The following is a 22,471-nucleotide window of genomic DNA, read 5'->3' as shown; positions in this document are numbered from 1 at the left end:
TAGGTACCAAATGTGAGCTGTATCTGCATGATTGAATGCACCATGAGATTTGTCTGTGAAGTAATCATTTATTATGCAAACACTAGGACTTAATTATATCAAATTTTATTAAATATGTACATGTTATTACTATTTAAAAGAACCAGTATCATTCTCAGATCTGCAAACTTCTCTCTAGCTTTGAGAGCTGCGGCAGAGCCTGTATTAATGCTAGTCTGAAAGCTGTAAGCTAATGCAGTGTCACTGCGAGTGACACAGCACCACCCTTGAAGGCAAAACTTCATCAGCTGTATTCTTTAGTTACAATACAATCAAAAAAATCTTTCACGACAATAATATATTTGTACATTGCTTATATTTCCCAACTCTGTCCAATTTGTAGGATGGAAGCAAAGAATTCTGTCATGTTTAGGATTCTCAGATGCTGAAAAAGGGAATTCGTACCAGAAACATCTGATGGTAAAGGCCCTTTAGAGGCAGAGAAGGGGGCACAGGAAGCAAAGAGAAAGACGCGTCCATCTCCTCTGCTGATTTTCAGCCAGGAGGTCTTAATATTTTTCTTGCTTAGGGTCCCGTGGCCTCAGTGAGGATAATGCTTCCTATCAGTGACCCCCCTTCCCATCACCTCTCCACTAAACTGGTAGGTCAGCTTCTTCTTGACCTTTTTGACCTCCCCTGTCTTGCCGTAGTTTCTCAAAGCCCGTGCCATCTTCTGGTAGGTCATTTTCTTGCGATTGCCTTTCTGTATTCCCCAGCGATGTGCCAATGCTTCTTTGTGTTTGGAGGAGAACTGGAAAGTACCTTTTTCTTTATCTACCCACCAGATGCTGTCCTTCATGTCTCCACTGCGAAGAAGGTCCAGAAGGAACTGATACAGACGAATCTTTTTCTTGCTGCCTGCAAGAGAGAAGAAAGGCAGTGGAACATTACTATTATTGTGTAGGGTCTGATGGAACAGGAGAATTTGCCAGTCGTGTATTTCTTCAATTTGTTGTATTCATAAGAAGAGACAGTGTTGCACCATAAAGACATAAAGTGGATTGGTTTGCCAAGAAGAAAAACTTGAGAATAAGAAATTTCAAAGACCTAACCTTTGTTATAATTTGAAAATACTTGAAAAACATTATTAGTTTGAAACGAATCTGAAACTAATTTGGACAGGCTATACAAGTACCGAGCCATCAGAGCTCAACATTCTTAAAAATCAGTTCCTTAAGGTTCTTATCTTGTTTTTCACTTCTGTTAGAGGAAAATGGAGTAGAAATGGCAAAACCTGGGGAGAAGCCTGAATACACAAAACAAAAGGAAGAGGTAGGAGTACATGAAAAAATGGTATTTGAGATAACAGACACAACTATGGTGACAAAAGATTCAGAAGACAGGAGAGTGCAAAGGAATCAGGGAAAGTGGAGGTTTGGCAGTGGGATAAAATACTAACACAGTAGTTCAACTTTTTTATTCATTATTGTAATTTTAATGTAACAGCTGCTCAGCAAGAAGCACTCTTTTCACTGACCTGTCTCGCCATGCATGATTCCAGGCCCAGGGTCCGCGCCATCAGTCTCCCCATCTGATACCTCCAGTGGTGGGCTCTGCCTCTCAATATCCTCCTCATCAGAACTGGGCTGTCGTGGAGAGGAGTACTGTAGGCACATCCGGGGCAAATAGGAAACCTTTGAGAGAAAAGAGTAGTAGGGGGAGCAAGTAGCAACAGAGAGTAAGGGCATTCAGGAGAAAAAGTGAGATGTCAGAGAGAGTTACAGAGAAAGGGGGGGAAAGCAACAGGCATATGAGTTTGTTTAGGTTAACAGTGAATGACTTAGAGGCATTAAAAATAAATACTACGCAGCTAAAAAAACCCTCCACATAACAGTTGACACTTAATCTATATGCAAGGATGCATCTTAAAAAAAGTATTTACGAGAGAAAAGGAGAAATTATAATGTGAAAGTACTTTCCCATATGTTATATCCTATGCAAGTGATATTGTCCTCCTTTCCCCATACCTCCTGAGTACCTTCTCTTTCTAGTTTACATACATTTCTTCTTGCTGATAATAGAGATATCTGTATCTCTTATATATAAGAGAAGATATATATCTATATGTCTATAGATAGAGAAGGTGGAAAAAGTTCTACATAATAACAGGTTTTCTAATATGCTAAGAACTTTTTTGAGTTTTGTTTTCTTTCTTTTTTCTGGTTGAAGACAATATATTCCTATAATTGGTGTCCTACCTAATATACTGATAATCATATGAATGTTTTTTAAAAATGAAAATTGAAACTCAAGCCTTCTCGATAAAAAAAAAAGCTATATTGGTAATAATTGCTTTGAGTATACCTTCAGAGCTTCCAAAACACAGCCAAACTCCTGCTATATAGTGATTATGTACCAAGATAGTTGAGTTTCTGATCTCCGTTATCTATCCCCTATTTACAACCACTTTTGAGATCAACTTCCTTTCTGCTTTTTGAAGCTGCTCTTTTGGATTTGGCAAAGCTGAACAGTTGTGCCCCAGCATAGCCTCTTTGACTGTCCTTGACTCTGTTGTTCAATTCCTTCCTCAGATTTAGTAGCTTCTGACAACACTAAATGATTGTGGGACTGCATTTATCTCTGAGGCCAGCGTTACACATGTCTATCAACTTCTTGTCCTGAATTTCCCCCTTGAGGAGAGAAATAGGTTTACCACTGGGGATATATCATATTGGATTGTGTTCTCTTTTCCTAAGTGGCTATCTGAAAGTTCTCTGTTGATGGGGATTTCTCATCTGCAGAGCTGGCAAGCTGGCTTCTGTGCTAGGGAATTCCCTTGCCCTTACATGGAGGTCTTGTCAGGAACAGTATGGAATACACCACAGCTCTGCAAATTCTCAGTTGCAGTGTGGTTTGTTGGGGCTCATGATCAGATCCCTATGACTATTGCAGCTCCTTGATGAAGAATAAGAGATAGACTAGTCTGAGGGGCAGGGAGTAAGAACCCAATTTCTAAATTAAAAAAAAAAAATCCTCAAATATAGCAGGAAATAAAATGTGGTTCTCGTGAAATGAGCCAGATTGCTAACCATGGGAGGTGAGCTGCTTTTGAATTGCTCTTCCTTCCCTCCATCAAGACACGACATTTTTAGCGTGATTCCCTCTCTACAGATTTAGATTGTGAGGCACAGAGTGGGTTTTCATTTCGTGAGTCATACCACCCACCCGATGTCAGGCTTGGCCAAGTGGTGCTTTTCAGATGAGTTTTGCACCAGTTTAAAATGTCCCAATAAGGAGTGTGCAAAGTGCTGGTTTCAAGGCAGAGCAGCTGGCGGTTAATGAGTTGGCAGATTGGTTGGAGCTGAACACGGCAGGAAGGCCAGGATTGGGTAAGAGTGTGTGTAAGTTTCCTGTCAGATCCCCAAGAGCGAAACTTTAGCCCTCACCACAGAGTCACCTTCAGCTTTTTTACAGTTAAGAGAGCTGTAGCCTCAGTGGTAGCAAGGAAAGAAGAAACAATGTCAAGGGGGAAGGGGGAATGAGAAGGTGGGGTGGTGTTTTAGAACGGAGGAAGAAGAACCTGCTGCCTCTGTAAAGACAAAGGCTATGGAAATCTAGAGTGCACTGGGGACCAGTTTCTGCTGGAGCTGGAGTGGGAAAGTGGGAACACGCTATGGAAGATGAACAGCATCTCACAAGGAAAGGAAGGTCCAGAGACTAACCTAAGCACTAAACAAAATTTCCCCATGCTGTCTCTACTTTTCCTTTCTGCTGTACTTTTCTTACACCCAGTTCAGCAGTGCCTCAGTGTAAGTCCCAAGTGTGCTACACAGAGTTGCAGAGTACTTGCTATTTTGTTTGGAAGAGCCAACTTGTTAATACAAATCTGGAGAGAGAAAACTTCTAGCTGCTTTCTGTATTCTGATACCTTCTCAGAATCTGTGGCATACAGTTGTAGTTTTCCTCCTTCTAAAGCTTTTCACAGTTTTCACAGAATTGTAGAATTATAGACTCAGAGTTGGAAGGGAGCTTTAAAGGTCATCTAGTCCAGCTCCCCTGCAATGAACAGGTTGCTCAGTGCTTGATCCACCCTCACCCTGAAAGTCTCCAGGAATGGGGTATCAACCACATCTCTAGGCAACATGTTCCATTTCCTGACCACCCTCGCTATAAAAGATTTTTCCTTATTTTCCATCCATTCCTTTCACTCTGCCTTCAAAATAAATATTCCTTTCTTCATTTTCTATTTGATGAGATCATCTGTTTGAAGGTACTGTTGCCCAAAGATTGTTTGTGCTTTGAATTTGATTTGACAAAATAATATTCAATCAACTGAAGATCAGAGAAATACAAGGTCTGTTCTGAAAGTAATGCTTTCTATTTTTTTTATGTTGGCCCACAACCTCAGAGGTAGATGTTGGTGGTATGGCAGCAGCAGAGGATCCGATTACAAAATGGTGACTGACATGGAAGTGTGTCTGAAACAAAGGTGTGTCACTGAATTCCTCTATGTGCAAAAAATGGCACTAATTGACCTTTACTGATGCTTGCTGAGTGTTTATGCAGATCAAGCAGTGAATGTGAACATAGTGAGGCAGTAAATGGTGTATTTCAGCACTGGAGACAGCAACATTGAAGGGCAACATTTTTCTAGCAATGATGCAGTCATAGGAGCTGTTAAACAATGGGTCACCTCTGCCAATGCATATTTTTATGAGCACAGCATGCAGGCTCTTGTTCATCGCTGGTGAAAATGCATAGTTAATGGTGGTGACTATGCTGAAAAACAGCGTTTTTGTAGCTGAGAATTTGGTCTATCGAATAGTGATATTGTAATTTCTGTGGAAATAAATAGGAGGCATTACTATCAGAAAGATCTAGGTTTCTTTGCATGTTTTTCCTTAATTTGCAAAGTGTAATTCTGCACGACAGCCAGGGGTGCAGTTAGTTAACTGAAAAATTCAGCTGAGGAATAGATTTTCCTTCCTGTTTCAATTTCCTTAGAAATGCCTTGAATAGCAAAGTGTTGCCTAGAACTGCGACTGAGATGCACTGAAGTCTGAACTTCAGAGCATGTTGAGCACCACCTGCGTGAGCAACTATAGGTTAAAGTTAAAAAAAAAACAACAAAACAAAGATTCCCAGCTGGTTAGGAAGAGGAGGGTAGTGATGGGCATCTATTATTGTCTTCTCTCCCTTGGGAGAGAGGGAACACAGTGCAGCAAAATTAATTCTCTGACAGTACTCCTGAGACAAAAGATGACAACTGAGAAAAATGAAAGTGGGTTGAACAGAAGTACCCTCTCTTATTTTTTGGTGGTTTTTCCAAAGACATTTGTAACATAGTCAATTTTTATTCTTTGCCTTTGGTTAGATGTAATGGTTGTTACATGCTAGCTGTTGCACTGAACAACTGGAAGGACTAGACGATTCCCATAGGCTGATGTTCTATTATTTGTCCTAATTATATATATATATATTTATATGTTATATATATATATATATTTGCAGCTACATCTTATATTCATGATTTTTTTTTTTCCTCAGTGATAGGTAAGAAGTTTGATGGTTTTCAGTAGGTCAGTTTTCTGTTGATCATGTTAACTTACTCAATTTTTAAGTTGTTTATAATTTATACGGCATTTACATGCAATTTCAGTTTGAATACTAAAAAAAAACACCCTAAAATAACAATTGTGTGCATACAGTTTCTCTCACAAAACCTCAGCATTGGCACCGTTACATGCAGAAGGGTAATCGGCAAACAGTTCTTTCTCTGGTCCCATCCCTAGCCTGTCTTGTATTGAGCACATTGTGCCTGCAGTTTGTCTGCCCTGGGAAACTCCTTGGTACAAGATAACACAGCTTTCTGCTTGCTACCAGTAATGACATGGAGCACATTCTTGTTGGATCAGGAATTAAAAGTGGTCTCCATACCCACTTTGCTCTAATATCTTTGCAATACCATGGAACTCATTAAAATTTCAGCTTTAGTGAGCATACACTGGCACTTGGGTGACTGATGTACTTTGGAGAACTTTTTTTTTTTTTTTTTGCAAGAGGCGAGAAAGTGTGTTTTGGCTCATGATTTAGCTACATTCAGATAAAAACAGAGAGAAGAATTCTTTGAGAGTAGCTCTGCTGAGAAGGACTTAGGGGCCCTCGTTGATGAAAAACTTAACATGAGACAGCAGTGCACGCTTGCAGTCTGGAAGGCCAATGGTATCCTGGGTTCCATCAGAAGATGGGTGGCCAGCAGGGTCAGGGAGGTGATTGTCCCCCTCTACTCTGCCCACACGAGGCCCCAGCTGGAGTACTGTGTCCAAGTTTGGGGCCTCCAGTGCAGGAAAGATGTGGAGCTTTTGGAGAGGGTCCAGAGGAGGGCCATGATGATCCATGGGCTGAAGCATCTCTCCTGTGAAGACAGGCTGAAGGAACTGGGGTTGTTCAGCCTGGAAAAGAGAAGGCTGCAGGGAGACCTCATTGCGGCCTTCCAATATTTAAAGGGAATTTATAAATGAGATAAATAAACTTTTTACAGGGATAGATAGTGATAGGATAAGGGGAAAGCATTTTAAACTAAAGGGAGATTTAGATTAAATATAGGAAAGTTTTTAACTGAGAGAGCATTGAAGTGCTGGAACAGGTTGCCCAGGGAGGTTATGGATACCCCAGCCCTGGAGGTGTTTGTGGCCAGGTTGGATGGGGCCCCGGGCAATCTGATCTTGTATCTGATTTAGGGCCCTCCTGTGGTAGGGGTTTGGAACTTGACCCTTGAAGTCCCTTCCAACCCAAGCCTCTTTATGATTCTATGATTCTGTGAAAACACAAGTAGGCTGGCCACGGTATAAAATCACCAATGACTTGTCTTTACTTGGATTTCTTGCAGCAGGTCATATAAATTTGCAGGGGTCACTTGGAATTTTTAAAACATTCCTGACACTTGGGAGTTCAGAATACTGCCCAGGAGTCAAGGACAATTTTGCTATTACAGCTTTTCAGGCCCAGTTCCTCTGTAGGATTTCAGAACAGTTTATTGTCATTCCAAATTTTAAAAAAATCTGAATTTCAGAAAACTCCACAAAGTGCAGTGATCTTTTTATGCGCATTTTGAGGAACGTGGTTTCTCATCATCCGGATAAAACTAAAGTTTAAACCACATTTGTCCTGAGAATGAAGAGTTTTACATCAAGTACTTGTGCAGTAAGAATTCATATAATTCATAAGCAATCTCTTTTGCATAAAATTAAGCATTCCCTGATGCAATCTTTTCCTTGTCCTTAACCATCACCATAATTCTGCATAAGGGTTGGTGACCATACCTGATGGTTGAGTCCAATATGTGTGGTTGGGATTGCAGAATCCAGGACATGCATTTGTTCAATCTCCATGTGCCTGTAGAGCTGCTGCAGCTGGGGAGGCTGTACACTCTGCAGTTCTGTAAAGTGGTTATCTCCAAAGGTCTCAAACTCACTGTGCATGTGGTGTGGATGATACTCCCAGTAATGATCTAAAGAAAATAACAGTTTGTCTGTCATTACAAAAGCAAGAAACATGGCATTTATGTGCCTTTCACTGGTTTCTACTTCTGCCACTCTCCTTTCTGCCTACTCCATGCCATTCCTTTAGACCTGTCTTTCCTTGGTGACAATCTCTATAGATTTCTGTAAAGTTTCTTTTCCTAATCTCCAAAACATGTATGGCTGGAAAGCAGTACTTATGCCTCTTTATATAGGAAAGTAATCTTAGAAAGAGCGATGGATTTTGGTGAGAATGTAGCACAAGATGCGAAAGATATTAATGCTGGCACCTGTCTTAGGAAGAGACTGTAACAATTCTACCTTTTCATTCTCAAAAAATATCCCAATTTACATATTGTCAGATTGTAGTTACAATTTTCCTCATGTCATAGAAACAAGCAGATGAAAATTCTTTATTTTCATCAACCAGCAAAAAATTGCAGGAGTGCTACACACAAGGCACAGGACTTAGCAACACATTTCTGTAATCTGTTTCTTAATTTATTTACTTTTGAGATCAAATTAATTTCCATGCAATTCTCAGTTTTAGATCACTGTTCAATATAAGCTCTCAAAAATTTTCATAATTTTTTTGCTGCTCCAAATTGAAAACTGCTAGAGGAAATTTGTATTGTTCCGTGCCATATTTCTCTCTTACATGCAGTAGCTGCAGTCAAATTATGTACATATTTATGTGTACTCTTGTTTAAAATCAAAGTCATCATGTCCTCTGCTCTCACTAAGCTTGGATCTAGCCTTCCAGACTGTAACTTTTCATACACTGCTCTATGCAACACCAGAATTTCTTCATAATTTCATGTAACTCCTACAGTTTATATCTTACTGTTTCAAGTTTTCTTCTTCTGTATTATTATAAATAATTTCTTCCCTACCCTTCACACGTTTTTAAGTTGTTAATATGTACTCTTACAGTCTACTCCTAATAATCACTTTGCCCAGCTGCATGTGTTTAGTGCTCAGTCTTTCAGTAAAAATCAGTATATTCAGCTCCCTAATTATACCTGTGCATTTTTCTAAATTCTCTCCCAGCTCTTGGCAATGTTCTGAATGTGACGAGCAGAATTAAATATGTTGTTCCAAGTGTAGTTGTACTGAAGTGATAAAGAGAAGAGCAATTGCTTCATTCTGCAATATGGTGTTATTGTGTATGACATTATCTAACATGCTAGGAATATTGTTTTCTCAATATCAATTTTGTTCTTTTTCTCAGCTTTGAACTCCTCATCCTTCCCCATTTCCATTTCAAGCAATTAAGTCTAGCCTCACTGGGGATCCGAAAATGGGGATTGTGACTTTGAACATGGCTTCCTTTAGAGGGAGCCCAGTGATATGTTTATTACAAACATAATTGTACTTGGTAACTTGTAGCTTGTAGCTGCAAGGATCAGGCCTGTATTTGGAAGCTCTAGCAGACCATTCACTATGCTAGTGATTACTTTCTTTGTCCTTCCTGCTTTTTGAATTGTGGGTGAACCATGGACAAACCAAACTTCATGTTTAAGGGATGGAAATTTGCTCATAAAAGTACTTGGGGAGCTGCTGTATTACTTTGTAATTTCTTTGTTTTGTTGTATAGTATAGTGCTTTCCATGGGCTAAACATGATTTTCTAGCCCAAAGTTTTAATGCATAATTATAAAATAGCAACTTTTCCTAGCTTAGTGTTAGAGACCAATTTTATTTTCTCTTGTAGAAGGGATTTTATGGATGCAGCATACCCAGGTACTTGTTACATTCAAATCTGTTCAGGGAATAGCAAAGCATGTGAGTATGACTGCACAGATTATCTATCTGTCCTTGCAGGAGGGTTCAGACACTTTCAATCTGAAGCTTACTTGTTTATTTGGAAGTCTGAGCCATACTAACTCATGCTTTTACTTGGTTAATTTACTGAAGAGTTCTTTACTTATAGTCAACCACGGAGACTGATCTACCACTAGCAACCCATATGATAACTTGTAGTGAATTGTGAATATGTTGCATGGTTAGTCTATGTTTGTGTTTCTTAGAGTGATTTCACTCTGCTCCTTGTGCAGAAGCTCCTCTGTCAGCTGTCAGTGTATCTTCTCAAAGATCCTTTGAATTTGAATATCTACTGCAGCAAAAGAGGTCAGTTAATAATCATAAGGATGACAAAGCCTAGACAAAACTCTGTCAGGATGTCAACAGTACATCTTCAGCTGTCTGACTTGTAGTAGCTATGGTAGTAAGCAGTCAAGACAATATGTTTCTAACATGCATTGCCATGAGTACTTGCGCATACTCCAGGCAGTCTACCTCTGATTCTTCTTAAATGTTTTTATTAGCAATGACATTTTTGTCCTTACAGGTACTTCTTAACCTGCTGAAGCTTATATAAGCTTATAACAAGGTTCCTACTGTCTCCAGAATTGTTCTATACTCTTTTGTAGTTTAAAAAAGATATACATATATATATATCAGTAGAACATTATTTATGCATGTTCATGTTAATTGCTCATTACTGAATTCTTTTTTTTATTGAATTATGTGCTGTTGTAAAAAATACAATTATGAGGTTATCAGTGACCACATAATACTAAAATGTTACAAAATAAGTCTGCCAGAAATTACTTCAGCACATGAAAATTGTGACATGAGAAAAATCTTTGTATCTTTCTTAGTTACTGATAGTTTCACAGCGATACTTAGGAAAAAGATACTGTTTTAATTGCATTGAAAACGAAATCCCAAATTCTGTGTTCAGACTCCTCCACAATTAACCTTCTTGGCTGAGCTATTGCACATTAATAAAATAAAAAATAAATTAATACATAAAAAAATCTAAGTATCTCCATCTGCAGGTATTAAGAGTTGTTTCTTTCCATGTTATTGTTCCTGTTATTTTAACGATGCATAGTAATTCTTTTCAACAACAACAAAAAATTTAAAGTGGAGAGAAGAAAAAATAAAGGAGAAAAAGATTCTAGAAATGGAAAGTGTCTATTATTTTGGTCAAGGAAAATGTCATTAAAAGCCAAGCAATAGCTACACAATGGAGTCATTGTGAGAAATTTCTTATGAAGTGAAAGAGGATGTGAAAAAAATTCTCTCTTATAGAGGCATGGAGATGGTGTTTGTTTTGGTGTTGTATGTAGTGAAAGGTTAGAGGAAGGACAGTCATGAGCTCTAAACTCCCTCTAATGGCACAAGGGATGTTAGACTGTTGGGAAGCAATAGCAGACCTAAAAACATTGTGCTACTATTTGCCATGGAAATAGATTCTTAATCTCAAAATGAGAAACATAACTGTAGTTTCTTGGTCATCCTTTGCCCAACGTAGATTTGCTTTGCTCCTGTTTTAACAGATACCATCAGATCCAGAAGCTAAAATATGAAATAGGCTTAGGAGAAGTGTTTTTTATAGAATAACAAGATAAATTTTCATCATGCAGTGCAAAACTGTGCAAGAAATTCCTGAGCCAGCTCTTGAACAGGAAATGCAACAGCTCTGTCAGCACAGCACTTTGCCTCATCTAAGGCATGTCTGTGCTTATGAGTGTGAGCTAGTGGCTGAGTGGTTCTGCCCTGTGCTGCACAGACACTAAATGTGGCAGAGGACTTCTTACACACTACCACAGTGTACAGCTTAGATGTTCCCATTGTGTTTCACTTGTCTGAAGAAACAAACCCAGAAAAAAACCCGTAAGGAAATGAGAAAAATATTGAAGGACACTGCAAAATGTCTACACTACAGGACTGCTCCACGTTGAGTGAAATCCCATATTCCTGAACAGTGTAGCAGTATTATCTCTAATAACAGGATCATATAAACTCTCACTTTAAATCTGACAAACTTCATTATTTTTATAATATTAAATGTTTGAAAATCCCTAATTCAGACCCAGGAAGTCATGAGAATGTCTTTAAAAATGTGAGGGGATTTTTAAATGGAGTTTGGAGTTCTTTCTATTTTCCATATAGTATTTAAGGCTAAGGCTCATGTTTGGACTTTCCTCCGCTTCTACACTGGCTAAAATCCTAACAAAATCAGAGTTTCCTATATGATCACATTACTCCAGGAGGTGGGAAGAAAATAAAATTCCAGCCCACAAAAACTGTTAAGTTTCATTGACGCTATCAACAAAATGAGCAATGGTCAACATTCAGCTTCAAACAACAGGTGATTTTTATCAAACCAAAGCTGTTTAGTAATAAATTAGAGACAAATGCAATCACTAAGATTGCATTAGTGTTACAAAATATGCTATATTACATTTACGGACTTACTACTGTACAGTCTCAGGACAGAGTGATTGTCTAATACATGATCACTCAAGTAATTTCTGTCCTTTGTGAAGGCAGGTGTATTTACAAAGTAATTAAACTATAGTATGCAAAATAAATTCAAATGGTGCATGTTATGATCCAACATATGGGTTTTCTATGATGTGTTTTTGGATGTTAGATTGAGTGTTCACTTATGGCAGTGATCCTTTATGTATTAAAGTTAGTCATACACTGCTGTGCTGTGTGCACTATGCTACCTACTCAAGTAGACATAGAGTAAGGGTTGTCTTTAGCACTGTCTTTCAGAAAAGTGTCAGCAGTGCATGCAGCACAGATTTACAGTATAACCCACTGCCATATCTCCTTCACAAAAATAATTTGTTACCAGTGAGAGGGAGAGAGAGTCTGATGCTTGAGCAAGACTTTCTATTTAGTTTCTATTTTGTTAGCAGTCCTATATCAGCACAGTCAGGATAATTATTCAGTTTTGCAGCATCTATTACTATCTGGCATTAGACCTGGAGGCATTCAAGGCCAGGCTGGATGTGGCTGTGGGCAGCCTGGTCTAATGGCTGGCGACTGCCTATGGCAGGGGAAGTGAAACTAGATGATCTTTGAGGTCCTTTTCAACCCAGGCCATTCTACAATTCTATAAAATCTGTATTGTATATATTCTCAGTGATCTCACTGTACCCAAAGCTGAACTTCTCCTCCTCAATTCTGTCCTATTTCTTATTTTTTTCAATCTATTCATGTTCTCACCTCTTTTACTTCACCATTATCACTGCAGCACCTTATTTATTCATTTTCCCCATAATTTGTCAGCCATTGCACTTTTATCCACATTGTTCTGAGCATTTAGTAGTTGGTAACGTCCCTGCACTTCCACATAGCTTTTCTCATGATCCACTACTTGGCTTTTCACTTTGCGTATTTCACTCCCTCTGGATGCATTGTTGTTCATTGATCTCTTAGATGGTGACTAATTCAGGAGAGCATTTGACATGTGTTTGGATATAACCAACTACATTGCAAATCCTGTCATAAATAAAAATTGGAATGAAATGTTCAGGCTGGGATAAAGTTGCCTCTTGGTGTTGGTATTTTGGAGTCTTTTCAAAACGTATGGGTACTACTTGGGCCATAACCTACAAAGGTGACATTGTGTTTTTGTAGTATTTATTGTGACAGGTAAAATCATGTTAATGATCTGAACAGTGTAGCTTAGGAACAGCCTTCCAGAAGAAAAATTGGGCAGTAAACAGGTGGGATGATAAGACTATGAAAGATGAAGAGGTGTTGCTGCTTTATGTAACCTATATTTAATGAGAGAAATGTCTTTTCCCAGTGCTTTTTCCTACATGGCATATTTTATATTTATTGTTTAATTATCACAATTGCCTTTTGAGATAATAAATGTTATGCTCATTTTATGGATGTGTAAATAGTCTTGGTTTGTACTGTAAAAACCCTGAATTTCCATGTGGAAATTCCTAGGTTTGATGAACATTACTTCACAGAGGCCACGAGATAACTTATAAAAAAATGAAGTAATTCTTTGTCTCTAGGCCTTAAGAATATTGTTTGTCTTTCCTGAATGCAATATAGAGAACAAATTTAGATAGGAATCTTTTTCAGTTTAATGCCCTATTCTGTAACTTGCTATTCTGTGAAATTGTCAGATGCCTTAAATTATGTAGTGATGGATGTAGTTGCTATATCAATAAGAGTCTTTTAGGGAAATTCCAGGTTCTGAAGGGACTGCCACAAGTGATACAGAAAAACGGTGCTTTTCCTTCTTGAGTCAATATTGACCCTGATATTTCCAGGGTGGTGTTGTCAGACCATTGTACTGTGCAGTAGACAAAAGTCACAAAGCAGGACTCTCCCCTCTGCATTGATTTACAGTCCAGTCCTCACAAGATTTGAAAATACGGAAGATACCAAAGCTCTGAAATTGTGTGTAATAATAACGACAATTTATTTCACTTTTAGCTAGGTTTATGTGCAAACAGCAACAAGGAAGTTTTACATAGATTTAGAGAGAGGAAGTACTTGGTTGTACTGGAGGAAGAGTGAAAGTTGAAGCTAGATGTGGCGGCATGCGAAAGGGATCAAAAGAAAGAGAAATATATGGAGCTAGAAAAAGCCAAATGCTGGAGAAACAGAATTAGAATAAAGGCACGGAGTACTGAAGACCTAATTCAAAAAGGAATTGGAGATGGGAGTACAAGAAGAGTAGTATAGTATTGCAAATTCATGTCCTCTGACTTCTGAAACAAGCAGAGTGGTTTTGATTTGCAGAGGAAATTAAAAATGCCCTGAAGATAATGAAAATGGAGATCAAGAGGTCCCACTTTCCTGGCAATACACTGAATGTCCTGGAAGCACCTTGCATCATTTAGTGCTTTTTAAATTCTCTTTCAGAGAAATCAGTGTTGCGATTGCTGGGTTGGAATAGTATTGTTAAGCAGAAGAGGTTAAGGAGAACAGCATATTGCTAATTTCTGAGCTAATATTATCTCCCTGTAATGTTATAGATTGCAGCAGCTTGTTTGTTCTTTTCCTGAATGTCCTAAAATCTTTTTCCAGTGGTATACCATGAGACCTTATGTTCCAAGGAGATATTTTTTAACTTACCACCATGACTCTCTCCATCGCTGTTGAGATATTGGTAATAGTCATGGGGCTGTCGGTAGAGGTCTGACTCATAGGACACCATATCTTCAGAGGGCTGTAAAGCGAAAAGGAATTTTTAGAACTATAAGCTTAGACAAATTCCTTCAAAATTATAAATTATTCATATCTGTTAGTGAAGAGAAGATGCCAACACATTTTATATTGCCTAGAGAGGGAAGGGGGAGGCTTCAAGTTCTTATTAAAGCAGCAGGAGTAAAATGCTTGACACCAAATAATGTTCTGCAAGAAAAAAAAAAAAAGGAAAAAAAAAAGAAAGAAATCCGTATCCTTAGATGTGGTGAGAGTTTTCTGCTGTCTGTATAACATAACTTGTTATGTGGTATTGCACAAGTTCTTTATAACCCATCCTTGAACCTCTATCCAGCTACCTTGGACAGGAGGCCCAAGCTAAGATACCACCACACCAGCCCAGCAGAGAAACATTCTCTTCATACTAACAGATGCTTTTTCTTCTTCCTCCTATACACAACAGAGAAAGAAGAAATTTGCCTTGCCTGAGCATGTTATTCTGGGTCTTTTTAAGCAGATCTTACTAAATTGTGACAATTTGTAGGGGTAATGATGTCAATGGAGAGCAGGAAAAGAAATTTTAGCAAGGCAGTGACCAGCGAAGTTCATGACAATAATTTCTTCCAATCTGAAAAAAGTCCTGTGATGTCAGCAGCAATGTAGAAATGAAAAACCTTCTTGCAACTTGCTCTGAAAGGAGATTATTTCTGAGAGGTACTAATAGAACCATTTTTCTTCTGTTAATGCCTTTAGCATAACAAACTTTAAAGAAAAGGACAAATTTAAAATAATACAATAACTGATAGAAAAACATGTGCATATGTTTATATGCTCATATATTCACCAGTCTTTTGCAAGCTTAGGCTATGGTGACAGCATGCTAGAAATGCAGGTGAGGCTTCTCTTTTTATTACTCCTTTAGATTCTCATGAACAAGAACCCTATGGCATTAGTTGCCATTACGATCCAAATGGAGGTGGTAGATAAGCAGCTGACAAAAGAAAAGGAATTATTTCTGGATATAACTAGACCAGAGTTGTTATTGCTCAATAATTCTTGTCTTTAATTCTTCTATTTGTCAGTTCATTATGTTGGAAATATAGTATTAAAAATTTGTCCATTTTCTAAGAATTTAATTTATATGATGACACTGAACAAAGCAGATCAAGAAAAAGATGGACTTATTCCCAGAAGAGTAAGATGTTAGAACACAAAAGGTTAGAAAATAATTTTACAAAGTACTTTGGACCTCCATATATTCTTAATGGCAGCTGCATGTTTTATCAGTTTATTGTATTAGAATCTGGCAGCAAAATTGCTTAAAACATCATGACTTCCACAATATACACACTGCTTGGTCATCAGACCCATGAGGCTCAAAGCCTCAGGAGCGAATCCATTGCCTGTCTGTCAGCTCCCCATATAACCTATGATGGTAAATAGCTGTTCTGAGAAAATCTTGAGAAAATTATAACTTACAGTAGACAATGTAAGAAAATACATTGGAAATAGACAGTAAGGGAATACTAAAGAAAGGGAGTAAATTATCATTTACTAGAACCACAGCAGGGATACCACTGAAGAGACTCCTCTTATTTCTGGTCTCTAGAAATGATAGGTCCAGTTTCCTTTTCCAAATCAATGTGATTCCAACAAAATTTCCCTTTGACTAGAAGAGATTTAATGAAGAGGGCAACCCACTTTTGGATTTCAGAGGGATGATAAAAGGAGACAGAAGCACACACAACTCCTCTCTGATGCTTCTGTTTCTACTATTTTCTTTCTACACATTTTCTTTGTGTTCTCTCTAACCATGACTGATTATATGCATTCAGTCGTCCTGATTTCTTACACCTGTGGTGCTTTCTGATCTCTTCAAAGGAAAAGCAATGAGGCCTTGCTTTGCCTTCTTTACAGACCAGACAGGAGGATGACATTCTGAATGGAATTTATTGTCTTCCTTATCTCTGTAAATTAATTCACCCTACTACTCCATATTCATAAATATATGCTTTCTGTTAAAACTGTGTAGCCTGAAGAATGTCACTATGAAATTCCTGCCTTTATGGGATATCAGCCTTCATACTCAGAAATGATCATTTGTCATAATTCAGAGGAAAACACAGAGAGACTTCAACATCCAAATGCAAAATGAGTATCGTTCTCCTTGGAAGAAATGGATGTTAAAAAAAATCACAGAAGAGTATATAGAAAAGTATGTATACTAGAAAAGTATATATACTTGTTTCCTTTCAGTTCAAATATGCTAAACTGTCTGAAATTATACATATTTTCCATATATAAATGCATCCAAAGTTGTAACTTATTGGAGTAAACAAATTTCCAAAGAAATCAGTGTATAGTCAATTAAGCTTTATTTGCTACATATGAAGTTTCTACTGCTACAACAAAAACTTTACCAGTCATGCTTTTACAGGCCAAAGAGCAGTCCAAAAAAGATAAATGACAAAAATTCAAAAGTTTTAGACATGGAAAAGAATAATTGACTTGCCTAGTTGCATTCCTCCTTAGCTGTCTCTTCTTCCCTAAGATTTTCCAAACTCTTGTATTTCAGTCTAATATATACTTTATCAGCCAATGGTTTCTTTGAAATGGTTTTTTTGAAAGCTGAGAATGAAGTACTTCTACTAATGAAAAGCTTGTTTTACAAGTTCAGATATGTACAGTGACCAGAGCTAAAGGAAGGTGTGTTAAATAGACTCTTAAAAAAAACCATTTCCCTAATCGTTACAGTTCTCATCAAGTGCAGAGATGCAGATACTCAGCATCTTCAAAACAGTCTGCTTTTACACTGATCACTGTGTTTACATACTCTGTGTTGAAAGTCTGGAGCTTAGTCTCTTTAGTATGAATTGTTGGAATTTTCTTGATTTTTTTCCTGCTTACTAGTCCATTGGATAGAATATGTATATGTCTGCCCTTATTTATTTACACAACCTGGACCAATCCATCACTACAAACAATTTGAAATGGCACCATTTTCCATCTTGGTGTCTGATCGTCAAGAGTACATAAATTAATATGGGAATATTTATATTAAATACTTAAATAAGCTTGTCTATCATATTTTCCATGATTATTTTTATCCTATGGAAATGTGGGATATTTTCCTCTATTCAACAGATAAAATATATCCAAGAACCTGTTTGAAATCTCTCTTTGAGTTTTCTTCTTTTAGGTTTTATTTAAAGCTTATTTGTCTCTAGTTGGAAAGAAGAGGTTTCACCCTGTGCTGCCTCTTGCAGTAATCATTACCCACTTTGTCCTCTGGAACCTCCCCACCCACATACATATTTCACCATCTTTCTTACTAATAGCACTTCCATGACATTGAACTATTTTGTTTCACCAGACAAAAAGCAAAGAATTAGTTATTTTAGAATTAACTTTTACACTGATTTCAATGGCCATTTGTTCTATCAATTGTTTTCATGCAAAACAGTGACTGAATGATTTGTTAACAACTCATAGCTGTGGCCTGAAGTTGATATCTCCTTTCCTGCATGCCCTGAAGTGCAGAATGTTATCTAAAACCATATTCCAACCTAAAGAAAGAGGTCAGTATTTTATCTGTCGCAGACTATGGTAAATGCAGAGTTGCTTTTATCTTCCTTCTTCGCTCTGGAAACTCATGGGAAAAGCCACAAAACTTATTGGAGAAAATTTGGTTGGCATTGGTTAAGTGTGATACAGGAGACTCAACTGAATAACAATCCAAAAATTGTCCTGGTCAGATGATTTCAGGTGATCATAAATTCACTACATGCTTTCATTATTATTCCATCATAACTATTCAATGGCATGTGATACAGAAATACTCTACATGGTTTCCAACAACGTGCTGCTGAGACAAATTTAAGGCCAAGATTAACTATATTTCCTTGGCGGGGGGGGGAACAACAAAAAAAAACCACAGTATAACTATTTTAGAAAAGATGAGTAAAAATGCTAGCAAGATCACTCATTGGGCCAGCCTTACCAGACCGCTGGGGTGAAGCAGTTTTGTGGAATAGCAAGTTTGGAGAGACTTTTTTCACTCTCAAACCTCCATACAGAGCTGTGATTTCTACAGTGACCACCTTGGCCCTACTCAAATATATAAATAGAGCCCACTTGGAAGACTTGGGTCCACTTTGCAGTACTCTGCCATACAAATATTCATAGTCTGCAGAAAGATGCGTACTCCTAAAATTCTGGAGTAGCGTTTTCCAAAGGAAGGTTACAAGTTTCCCAGCAGAGTTGAGAAGAAGGCAGTTGTTGACCCACCCTCAACTGAAAGGGGAGGGACAGAGGAGTAAAACGTTGCTTCACAGGAACCCCTGTGCAGAAACAGGGTAATGTCTCTTCTCAGAAAAAGTCCCAAGAGGCACAGACATTTATAGTGATGCCATGCTTGGGCAGTAATTCACCCTGCTCAAAGTGCACTTGAAACAATTCTGAAAGTACAAAACACATAAATACTCACTTTTGAATGCATTAATCACAAAAATAAGAAACAAATTACCGAGTGTTCCTTTAAGATGCAATTGTATTTTTACTGCCTGTTGTTTCATTAACCTGACTTCAGCCAGAATACTACTTGCAAAACAAGTTAGAATATAAGCGAGACTATGTTAGATTTTTACTCACAGAATCACAGAATTGCAGGAGTTGGAAAAGACCTCGAGAGATTGTTGAGTCCAACCCCCCAAATTATTCAATGTATGAACTGGAATTCAGTACTTTAAGAAAGAGTACAGGAAAGTTGGCTTTGAGTGATTGAGTAGACAGAAAATCAACAATAATAATAAAACTGAGATGCTGCTTGCTGGGTAATTGAGGACAAGGTTTGGGTGCTTTTGAAGGGGATTTTTGGCAAGCTCACCAAGTAACATATTGAAAAATCTATAAATTATTGTTTTTCATGCTCTCAATTTCTTTTTGGGTATTTATGCTGACGTATTTACAAAAATTAAAAAAGATTTTTAGGGTCTTCTCACACTTTGGGTAAATAGTAAATTTTAAGGTCACCACTGATTAACTGTTAGAATAAACAATCTCCCAAATGTAAGAAGCAAGTATTTTTTTCAATCAATATAGATTCCAGACAGAAAAGAAATTCAAATTACCATTTTTTTTTTTTCCTGGAGATCTGAAGATAAGGAAATATGGTTTAATCTTCATTAGGTGGGACAATACAAAAAGCAAACATGATGTGTGTTTTATTAAAAGGACTCTTGATTGGGCATTGTCTTTTTTTCCACATATAGCAAGTACTGTAAGTTATCTACCACATTTAAAAAAAAAACAACAATTAAAACACTTTATCTGATATCACTCTAGGTTACACAAACTTCATAAGATCTTGTTAGAGCCTCTGTCCCATTTTGCTTAGAAATGCCCCATGAAGGTTTGTTTCTCAACGACAGGCTAGTGCCATTACATTTTCATAAAACTGATCTTCAAACTCATGGTAGAATATATTACAGCAGCGTAACAATGCTTCAGAGTTAAAAAATAAAAAATAAATTAAAAAAAAAAGATAGAGGTAGCCTTGTTATCATACAGAAGAATTTGTGTCTAACAGAAAATATTGAAAGGCCCAATTAAGCGCAGTGAAGTTTTTCCCTCATTCACCAGTTACTTTTTTACAACAAGTGAATTCAAGAAAATTCAGATTCAGAAGAATGTGAAGGTAGAGACTAAAATACCATCTTTACAAAGAGCACAGAGTCCAAAAATCTACAGTAGTTAGAATCAGTATTCAGCAACTCTAAGACTGATATAAAGTTAAATACACAAATTATATAGGTCTCCAGATTATGAAAAATTACAACTCAAAGCAAGAGTCGGCCTAATATCACAAAGCTGGTACTTGTACTGACTTGCCATATGCATATCATACAGAACTAGCATGCATTTAATCTATGAAAGCAAATGGAGATCAAGATCCGATACAAGCGTAGGGAGGAAACGTTAATTTCCCATTCATTGTAATGTTGTCCCAAGATTTATCTATTGACCTGAACCCAGGATCTGAACCATTTTCTCAGCATTACAAATGTAAGCCAAAAGAGAACATTCTCAAATATTAAAATGTTTTTCTGCTTTGTCTTTTGCTACTGAACCCAATGATCCACATTAGAAATAAAGCCCATATACTCACAGGGGGAATGAGGGGAAATCCTTCCATTTTGCAAGCTTGCAACATTCAGCCAATTTCAGCGTGAATTTTTCTTAATTCAGTTTTCAAACATCCAGAATAACTGACTTGAAAAATCACATGAAACAAACAAAAACAATGAAGAGAAAAAAGAAAGAAAGAAAAAAAAAAAAGAACAAAAGTGAGATCCTTGGACTTCGTGAAGTCCCTTTGCAGTGGTGGATCTCAGGATAGGAGAATAACCCTAACAAGTTTTCATAGTTTGCCCTAATAGGTTCTGAGGTGAACTTCTTTCCAAGTCTGTAGAAGGGAAATAGCCCTTGGGTCTATCAGTGTTCTGTGACATCATCACAGCTCTTAGCCAGTTTGCATAAATCTCATTTCAGGGAGCTGTGGCGCTCTAACAGGAAGTCTGCCCCAAGCCAGATCAGTATTGAGCAGGTGCCTGCTGTATAATCAGCAACCCAGCGCCTGGGCCTGCTACCAATAAACAAGTGTATGGGTACAGTGTGCTGTGGTAAGCTTATGTACTTCCAGCTGTGGAGGAAACAAATGATGGTACTGCTCTCCAGTTTAATGATCACAGAGCCTGACAACTTCTGTGAAGATAGTGCAGTGGCATAGACTTGATTTAATAATAGCCCTGATTGGAATTAAGAGAAAGGAAAGAAAAAAGTATGCAGTTTCAAGTACACATTCTCAAATATTTAAAATATATATATTTTTATTTTTTTTAACCAGTTTTTAATGTTAAAATATCATTTTCTACAAAACCAAACTGAACCTGTGAGACTTTCTCCATAAAATTTGCTGCAGAGCAAAATTATACAGAGAAAAATATTAAGTCTACTTACTTGTTTCTTGTGATTTCTTTCTAGGCACTGCAAGGATAAAATAAGTTGGAAAGGAGAAAGCATTAAATGCCACATAATGGCTTTACTTATCATAGAAGAGTGCCTTTGATAGTGAGAACTAGAGAGCAAGGTTTATGGACTGGTATCTGAACAGCCAGATGTTGAAATTGCATGTAAAAGTTTTACTTAAGTTCTATGCACAATTTCTTTCCCCTTTCTCTACTTCAGTCAGTACTGCTTTGTCTACACTGAACACGTGCCCTTCTCACCAAGGTTCAAGGGGTGAGTGGGTCACAGTGCAGGGTGTAAAGGATGGGGCCTTGCTGCAATGGGAGAACTCTTTCATTCTGCAAAATGTCTTCTTGCTTTGCAATTAGTTACTAATATCTTGGAAAAGTGAAGTTGCTTTCTCTGGATTGTTCCCCTTCAGAGTATGCCCGTGTGCCACAGGTTCTGCTTTTGAAAGTAGCCTGTTCACCACTCACCTGGGTGTATGTATGAGGGGGAGTTTTAGCCACTTCAAACTTCCTCCCTCATACATTGGTAAAACCAGAGGCTACTCACAAGTTCCTCTCATTCCCCACCCTAAGGAACCAAATAAGCAAACCATGTTAGCAATGGGATAAGATCAAAACACACTGGGAGATTAACTCTTGATGCCCAAGTCTGAATTTCACTGGCATCAGTTGATACATAGCCATTTCATTCTTACATTGCTTGTACCATGAAATCTTGACATTAACCTTGAAATAAGCAAGTTCCTAAACGGTCAATTTCTGCTTCAGAGATTATTGTCAAGTCTCCTTTTGGATAAAAGCTTATAAGTGATCAGATCTATCTGGGGAAACAGGAAGGCGACAACATTACAATCCTAATGATAAAGTTTGATGAATACAGAAAAGAAAGGAGTATACAGTAGCATACATATTCATTGCATATAGGGTAATGAAAGGAATTGTGGAAACTGTATGTGCATTT

General features: G+C 37.6%; 1 protein-coding gene across 1 annotated transcript; it reads right to left on the bottom strand.

The window, feature by feature from the left end:
* Nucleotides 1–48: 48 nt before the first annotated feature.
* On the bottom strand, nt 49–20,997 carry SPI1 (Spi-1 proto-oncogene). The gene is made up of 5 exons (XM_042814859.1): nt 20,643–20,997; nt 14,408–14,501; nt 7,302–7,489; nt 1,517–1,673; nt 49–897 (listed from the first exon to the last, which is right to left on the bottom strand). The coding sequence occupies exons 1-5, from the start codon at nt 20,685–20,687 to the stop codon at nt 581–583; spliced, it is 801 nt and encodes a 266-aa protein (XP_042670793.1). The 5' UTR covers nt 20,688–20,997; the 3' UTR covers nt 49–580.
* Nucleotides 20,998–22,471: the final 1,474 nt, after the last annotated feature.

This window comes from Centrocercus urophasianus, unplaced genomic scaffold (genome assembly GCF_019232065.1).
Source record: "Centrocercus urophasianus isolate 14NV4802_14NV808 unplaced genomic scaffold, USGS_Curo_1.0 seq_14, whole genome shotgun sequence".
Taxonomy (NCBI): domain Eukaryota; kingdom Metazoa; phylum Chordata; class Aves; order Galliformes; family Phasianidae; genus Centrocercus; species Centrocercus urophasianus.
The sequence above is the reverse complement of the archived record's forward strand: the minus strand, read 5'-3'. Positions and strand labels throughout refer to the sequence as shown.

Bases quoted from the DNA above. Each gene is read 5' to 3' on its own strand.
- SPI1 (XM_042814859.1), bottom strand. From the start codon at position 20,687: ATGTTGCAAGCTTGCAAAATGGAAGGATTTCCCCTCATTCCCCCT. The intron at 7,490-14,407 runs GTAAGTTAAAAA...TATTTTCTTTAG, and splicing joins CGATGGAGAGAGTCATGGTG to ATCATTACTGGGAGTATCAT. The intron at 898-1,516 runs GTCAGTGAAAAG...TCTCTCTTGCAG, and splicing joins AATCATGCATGGCGAGACAG to GCAGCAAGAAAAAGATTCGT.